This window comes from Passer montanus, unplaced genomic scaffold (genome assembly GCF_014805655.1).
Source record: "Passer montanus isolate IOZ18808 unplaced genomic scaffold, ASM1480565v1 scaffold10, whole genome shotgun sequence".
Taxonomy (NCBI): domain Eukaryota; kingdom Metazoa; phylum Chordata; class Aves; order Passeriformes; family Passeridae; genus Passer; species Passer montanus.
The window spans coordinates 36,632,168-36,639,790 of record NW_024356505.1 but is presented as its reverse complement, the minus strand read 5'-3'; the positions used below and the strand labels follow the sequence as shown (position 1 = coordinate 36,639,790).

At 54.8% G+C, this 7,623-nt stretch overlaps 1 protein-coding gene across 1 annotated transcript; it reads left to right on the top strand.

Annotated features, from left to right (window-relative positions):
• Positions 1-2,940: 2,940 nt before the first annotated feature.
• Positions 2,941-5,664, top strand: EN2 (engrailed homeobox 2). Its single transcript, XM_039709867.1, has 3 exons — positions 2,941-3,445; positions 5,134-5,260; positions 5,475-5,664. Exons 1-3 carry the CDS (start codon positions 2,956-2,958, stop codon positions 5,662-5,664), a joined length of 807 nt encoding a protein of 268 aa, XP_039565801.1. The 5' UTR covers positions 2,941-2,955.
• The last annotated feature ends 1,959 nt before the right edge of the window (positions 5,665-7,623 follow it).

The following is a 7,623-nucleotide window of genomic DNA, read 5'->3' as shown; positions in this document are numbered from 1 at the left end:
AGGCTGTGCCCACGGGGAAGCGTCGCTGCCAGACCTCCCCCGGCGGCACGGGCAGGGACTGCCTGGAAATGGGGAATCGCGAAATTTGGTGCATGCCTGCGTTTTTCAGGCAGTCATTTCACACCGGGAGAGCGGGAGGTGCAGCACCTCCCTTGGCTTTCACTATTGCTCCGGGCGTTTTGGCTTCTCAGCACCTCGGGGTTTGTTGTTTTGGTTTGGTTTCCTTTTTCCCGAGTGTGGGGAAATGCTGGAAGGAGGGTTGGCTCGGAGGAGCGGCACGAACAGCGCAGGAGCCTGCCTGCAGCCCGGCCCGGCCGCGGAGCCTGCGGGCGGGGGTCGGCCGCAATCTCCCTCCCTCCTTCCCGAGCTCCCGGGCTCTCATCCCGTTTCTAAAGTTCTCCGTGCCAAAAGCGCCGAGCAAAGGGCAGGGTGTGGGGGTTCCGCTGAACCCTCACACTCACCTATTTGAGAGAGGGAAAACATAAATTTTTAAAAGGGTGGCAGCAGGGAATGAGCCTCGTTGGAACTACGCGGAGAGCGTAAGGAAAAAAATATTGCTGGTGTAGGGACAGGTGACATTTGCAGGCACTAGGTCTGCGAGGGGAGGCTGAAGCGAAGAAGGAAACGAAGCCAAGCTCCCATTTTCAAGCCACCTCTCCCGGTGACCCGCAGTGGTTCCCGAGGAAAAGCCCCCGCACGCTGCGGTGCCGCTTGCGAGGCGACTGCGGACCGGCGAGCAATAGTGCTGCTGGGGAATGTTTCTACAGAGATTGAGCTCCCAGATAAAAATAACCTTGGGAGGGGGAAAAAAAAAAAATAGACCGTTCAGATTTCTTCGGTTCGGTATCAGATCACTCCTTCACCCCTCGCCGCCCCCCCGCTGCCTCTGCATACCTGAGGTGCTGGATTATTGTCAGAGGACAGGCAGATGCAGTAATTGTTTTGTACAGCTTTGTTTATCTCCTACTTCGGAGTTTACCTCAGGAATTCTCCCCCCTGTCCTGTACAGGTTAGAAATATCCCGGCGAAGGAGCGGGATAACGAATGGGAAGGTTAACGCTGTACCGGCAGCGAGCGGGCAGGTAACAAGGGGTTCAAGGAGGTTTAAAGTTTTTATCGGTAACTTGGGTCCGCCCGGGAGCGAAATATTTGAAGTGCAGCACCTTGAACACGTTTAATTATGGGGTAGTAGTAAAGCGAGAGCTTCCAAGTAATTAGAAAATACTTCTTGGGAGACAGGCTAATCGCTTTTCATGGGGCTCTTGGAGAAATTAACCTCTGGGTGCTTGTTTGAGCAAAACAACTTTGGATCAGCCACTGCTGGTCTTCTCTGGTGAACCCGACCCGCTGCGAAATACAAAGAAAATAGGGAGATGAATTTAAAATTAAACACAAATTAAAGAATAAAGGAAAAGAAAACGGGAAAGAAAAAAGCATAAGAAAAAAAGAAAAGCAAAATGGGAAAGAAAGAGGAAATAAAAAGGAAAAGAAGAAGAGGAGAGGAAAGGAAAGGCTCGCTGTCCCTTTCCTTCAAGGTGGCGAGTGATGCGTGCCACCGCAGGGAAGCCACCTCCAAAGAAAAACGTCACTGAGGGGGAGAGCGGGCGGCCGGGGTGCGGCGGACACCGGGGCCGAGCCACCCCGTCCCCACCCTGCCCGGCCCCTCGGGGTGCGCCCCGTCGGGCGGCACCGAGCGGGCCCGGACCGGATCTCGGCTCGGCTGCGGGGCGAGGACTCGCCCCCGCCTTCTCGCTCCCCTCTCGTTCTCCCCACGCAGGATCCCAACCCTGCAACCTGTTCAGCCCCCCAGCCTTTCCATCCAGTCGCACCTTGCTCCCTAATTTTGTTCCGGGGTGTTTCTCCCTAAACACAAGCAAAGCGGCTGCGGCAGCTTTCCCGTCCCAAAGAGGCACGGGCTTTTGCGGGGTCCAGAGGGTGACGGGCCGGCGTTTTGGGGGGCAGCGCTGCCGTTTGGGGAGCGGTCAGGGCCGATCAAAAGCTGCTGTCCGGCTGCGGGCAGGACGAGTCAATTAGCGCCGAACCGCGCTGCGGGGAGGGGACGCAACCCCCGAGCAGCCCGCGGGCACCGGGCCGGGCCTGTTCCGCCCCCCCCGGACCCCTTTGTATCGCCGCCGCTCGCTTAATATTATTTATGCGTTTCTGCAAGGAATTGTGGGATGCCGGCCCCCTCCCCGGTAAACACCGGGACAATTAAACCCGCGGTAACTCCCGGCCGGCCAGGGGCGGGGGGCACCGGCGGGCGGTGCGCTCCCCGCGGCGGGGCACCCGCGGCGGCAGGGCCGGGCAGGGCCGTGCCGTGCCGAGCCGTGCCGGGCCCGTCCGGGGGAGGGGCGTGGGCGCTGTCACTTACCGGGGCGCCCCGCACCACGTGTGCGCTCGCCGGGCCTTCCATTGGCCCGAGGCACGTGTCGGAGCGCCCGGGCCGGCGACGTCAGCGGCGGGGGCCCCGTTAAAACCTAAAGGACAACAACCCGAGTGGAAGTGCCCGGGCGCGGCGGCGGCGGCCGCCGGGGCGTACCCACCACCCCACCACCCCACCCTCTCCTGCGCTCCCCAATTATTATTATTTTTATTATCACTAATTTTTCCTCCGCGGATGAGGCGCGGCGGCGGCGGCCGGGGCAGCAGGCGGCAGCGCGCCGCGGGACCGAGCGGCTGAGCGGCGGAGGGAAGCGGCGAGCGGCGGCGGGAGGACCGGAGCCCCTGTGTTTTCATTTTTTGTCAAAGTTGGAAGTGGTGCAGGCTCGGCTGCTGGCTTGCTGCATTTGTCTTTTTTTTTTTTTTTTTTAATTGCTCTTAATTTTAATATATATATATAAATATATATATTAAAAAATTAAAATAAAGAACAACCGACTGCAGCAGCAACAACAGACAGCGCTCGGCAGCGCCCGGTCGGCGGCGGGCGGGCAGCGGAGCCGTCGGCGGGGCGGCATGGAGGAGGGCGGCCGGAGCCCCCGGGAGGAGGCGGCCGAGCCGCAGGAGTCCGGCGGCGACGCGGAGCCCGGCGGCGGCGGCGGGCGGCGGGGACTGCTGCTCCCCCCCGGTGACCCCCCGCACCCGCACCCGCACCCGCACCGCATCACCAACTTCTTCATCGACAACATCCTGCGGCCCGAGTTCGGGCGGAGGAAGGAGGCGGGCGGCCCCGACGGAGAGCCCCGGCGGCCCGGCGCGGAGAGCCGCCGCTCGCCGGGCCGGGGGGAGGGCGGCCCCGCCGGGCTGGCCCTGCACGGCGCCGCCAAGAAGGGGGGGGACCCCGCGGCGCTGGAGGCGGCCCTGAAGGCGCGGGGGCTGAGCGGCGGCGACCTGTCGGTGAGCTCGGACTCGGATAGCTCCCAGGCCAGCTCCAACGCCGGGAACCAGCCCATGCTGTGGCCCGCCTGGGTGTACTGCACGCGGTACTCGGACCGGCCCTCCTCAGGTAAGCGCGGCCCCGCTCCCCGCGGCCGCAGCCCCTTCCCTTCCCTTCCCCGGGCTCCCGGAGCCGCCGCCGCCAGCGAGGCCGGGAAGCGGCGGGGAAAAAAACCCGCTCCCCTTTCCCTCTCCGTCTTCTGGTTATTTTTTTTTCTGTTTGAGTTTTGCTTTTTGTTGTTTTGGTTTTTTTGTTGTTTTGTTTTTTTTTTTTGTTTTGTTTTGTTTTTTTGTTTTTTTTTTGGCGGGGGGGCGAGTTGTTAAAAACGGCCTGAAATGCTGGAGGATGAAGGGCCGGAGCCGCAGGGACGAGGAGGGAGCGGGGGTCCCTCGCTCTGTCCCCGCTGCCGCGGCGGAGCTGAGGCCGCCCGGGCTCGGGGCATTTCCCACCAACTGGCGAGTTTTATCAAAGAGCGAGGAAAAAACAAACTGTCTTCGGGCTCCCCGCTCATCCTCCCGGCGAGCTCTCCTTCTCCCTGCCGGGAAACCCCCCCTGAGCTGGGTTTTGGGAAGGGGAGGTGGCATTTCCATAGGCCTCGCCTTGTTTTGATTAGTCTTTTTGGCAAAAAACAATCCGCGATCGTTTATTTCTCTAAAAGAGGCCTCCGAGCCGCCGCCGTTCCTTTTCTTTCTTTTAATTTCCCCCCATATGCTGTAGGTCAGCTCTGTGGGGGCCGGAGGACATTTCCAAGAGCCGGGAAACTTCTTTGGCAGAGTCCGTCCCTTGGCAAGGGCTTAGGCAGAACGTCCTGAAATTATCTTAAAAAAAATTAAAATGGAAAAAAAATTAAAATAACAAGAGGGGGGTAAAATGTCCTTTCGCTACCGCGGGGACAGGAGCGCCGGCTCCGGCACATCGGTAAAATCCCGGTTAAAAACAAGTAGAAAACACTGGAGGAAGGCATGGGAAACGTCAGGCAGATCTGCTCCCGGGGAAAAGAAAAAAAAATATGGGTCTTTCTCTTACAAAAGCGGCGAGGTAGGATTTTCACCCGGGAGTCGGCTGGCTGAGGAAGGGATCGTAAAACGAGAGGAAAATTAGTTGGTAATATCTGAAAACAAACTCTTACTCAGAGGTAATATTCAGAGCTGAATTGGAATTTACTCCATTGTTCTCCAGTGCTCTCCTTTGTTAATATTTAATTAACATACATCCTCACAATGGCTCGGCCCGGGCAGAAAAGGCTCCTTGTGCTGCCGAGAATAATATTCCCGAGAATAATCCCGGCGATTGGGATCGGGCCGTGCAGCGCCATATGGGCACTGCAGCGGAGAGGGGGAACGCTTCTGGCCAAGTAAACTGCAAGAGGATTTCCATTATCATTTTTGTCGCGACTCGCCACAAAAAAAAAAAAAAAAAAAAAAAAAAAAAAAAAAAAGTGAAAAATGTATAGGGGTTTTCTTAGGAAAAAATAAAAATTGTGTTCAGGGTATAAAATGGAGCTCCGTGCCTCTGCCCCTGCTTGCCGGGCACTCCCGGGACACAGAGGCTCGGGAGCTGCGTTTCTGGCTGGGGAGGAAGGGGCCGGGGGAGCGGAGGAGCGGAGGGGGGCCCGGGGGCTGCGGCTCCCGTTCCGCCGCCCCCCGAGCATCCCGGGCAGCGGAGGCACAACGCGGGCTCCTCTCCCTCGAGGGGCCGGAGCCGTGCCCGCAGCGGAGCGCGGCGGTGTCGGTGCTTCTCCTCTCTCCCGGCCGTAGGTCCCCGCTCCCGCAAACCAAAGAAGAAGAACCCCAACAAGGAGGACAAGCGGCCTCGCACCGCCTTCACCGCCGAGCAGCTGCAGAGACTCAAGGCCGAGTTCCAGACGAACCGGTACCTGACAAGTTTATACAATGCAATAATTTAATTGAAAAAATAAAAAAGAAACGTAAGGGCCAGTGTATAAAGATTATACCAGCATTAATAGTGAAAATATTGTGTATTAGATATAATTCTGCAATATTCTATGTATATATAATTTACAGGTAAGGTGGTGTAAAAATCCAAGATATCTGATTATAAAATATTTTTTTTTGTTGGTTGGTTGGTTTTGGTTTTGGCAGCGGCGGCAGAGCCTGGCCCAGGAGCTCGGGCTCAACGAGTCCCAGATCAAAATCTGGTTCCAGAACAAACGAGCCAAGATCAAGAAGGCGACGGGCAGTAAGAACTCCCTGGCAGTGCACCTCATGGCCCAGGGGCTCTACAACCACTCCACCACGGCGAAAGACGGCAAGTCGGACAGTGAATAGCCAAGGGAAAGGGCTTTTTTTTGGTTGTATGAAGTTTTAGATGCTATCTTTAAGATTTTTTTTTTAAAGCTTAAGTTACTTTTTATAGACTTAAGCGCAGTTTTAATGGACATTGGACGCTGTTTTTTGAAATTCAAAAAAAAAAAATTAAAAACAACTTTTGCTGAAGTCCAAAGATTTTTATTGCTGCATTTCACACGACTGTGAACCGAATAAATAGTTCTCCTATTTGTTCTATGAGTTTTAACTTTTTTTTTTCACCCCACCCCTCACCTTTTCTTTTGTTTTTTTCCCCCCTTTTTTTTCTTTTTTCTTTTTTGGGTGGTTTTTTTGGGGGAGTCTAGTGTTTTTGTAATTTTTTTTTTTTTTTTGGAGTTGGGGTGTCTGGGGCTGATTTTGGGGATAGACGAGGAGAATTTAATTTTAAAGGAAAGAAAAGATATAAGCAACGTTAGGGAAACAAATCTCGGAGCACCGTCTTGAAACAAGCCCGGGCTCCTTCCCTGATCCTCCTCTGCTCCTTCATCACCGCCAACGAGAGCCACGGGCGCCCGTGGATGCGGAATGCAGGCGTGGATGCTGGGCAGGGATGGGGTTAGCACCCCCCTCCCCTTCCAGCTCCTCGGGATAACTTGGGGAACCCCATCTCCCAAAAGCGGGATGCTGCTCCCTCCCGGCCCCGCCGTCCCTCCGCGGAGGGCAGCCGAGGGATGGGACCCGGCTCCGCTCCGGCATCACCTCCCCGAAACATTTGGGAGCGTTTTAGCCCCCCACCCTTTCCCCCCAAAATCCCATTTTTTTGTTGTTCCTTCCCCTCCGCAGCGCGGTCCCCGCCAGCGCCACGCTCCGTGGGTGGGTGTTTCTCCCCACACCCCCCTTCCCCACGCACACACCTCCCTGAAATCGGAGTTTTTGGGGGTCCCGTTTGTCCCGGAGCGTGGGGTCCCTGTCCCCGCTCCGGAGGGGGATTTGTCCCGCCTGGGGCTGGGTGTGCGTGGGCGGCTGCTCAGGAACGGATTCTCCTGCGATGCTGTTTGTGCTGGGGGGGAAAAAAACTTCTCGCTTTGCCTTAAAACCTCTTTATTTTGCAGCTCTAATAGATACACACTGTACATAGTAGTATAACATTTAAAAAAGGAGGGGAAAAAATGAAAAAAAAAAAAGGAAGGAAAGAATCCAGCTATAAAATAAAAACTGTAATTTTAAATTCTGTGAATAACCATCAGCTGCTTAGGGGCCAGGATTAAATGACTTCGCCTTTTAGCAAAAAAGCAAAGGATTTTTTTTTCTTCTCTCCACTTTATAAAACATGTGCATTTTACAATTGCAGTATCAAATATTTATAATCGGATGAAATATGAATGTTTCTATTTACAACTGTGTTCTCAACATTGTGAACATTCTCGCTGCATTTTGTGTGTTTCGATTCTCGAGGACTGCATTAAATAATAATAATTAAAAAAAACCCAAGCAAAGAACCCACTTTATTACGAAATCCAACCCGTGTCACTCAGACGTTGCAATGGAGCTATTCGGGAATATGTATCCCAAAATGTTCATACAGCCTTCAGACTGCACTTCTGAGCGTTGGAGCTGGAATTAGAAGTATGTCGTAGTTTTAATTCTTCACAGGGGCGTGTGGGGGGGTAAAATCCGCGGCGATTTATGAGAGAGGTGGTTTTGCAGCCAGGCGTTTCATCGGCTTTTTGACTTAATGAGGAAACTTTGGGGGATTCATTCCTAGGCTGAAGGAGAGCACGAACGCGAGCCGGCAGCGAGCCCCTCTCGGGCACTCCTCCTCCCGCTCGAAAGGAGCTGAAAACGGAAAGGAAAATCTCTTTAATCTCACGTAATGTCAACAGGTTTCACCTTTTCAAGACTTTAAATACCCGGTGGTGTGCGATGCTCTGACAGGCTGCGTTTGGAAAAGCTCTGCTAGGAAAACACGTAACCCTGGAG

Bases quoted from the DNA above. Each gene is read 5' to 3' on its own strand.
- EN2 (XM_039709867.1), top strand. From the start codon at position 2,956: ATGGAGGAGGGCGGCCGGAGCCCCCGGGAGGAGGCGGCCGAGCCGCAG. The intron at 3,446-5,133 runs GTAAGCGCGGCC...TCCCGGCCGTAG, and splicing joins CTCGGACCGGCCCTCCTCAG to GTCCCCGCTCCCGCAAACCA. The intron at 5,261-5,474 runs TTTATACAATGC...GTTTTGGTTTTG, and splicing joins ACGAACCGGTACCTGACAAG to GCAGCGGCGGCAGAGCCTGG.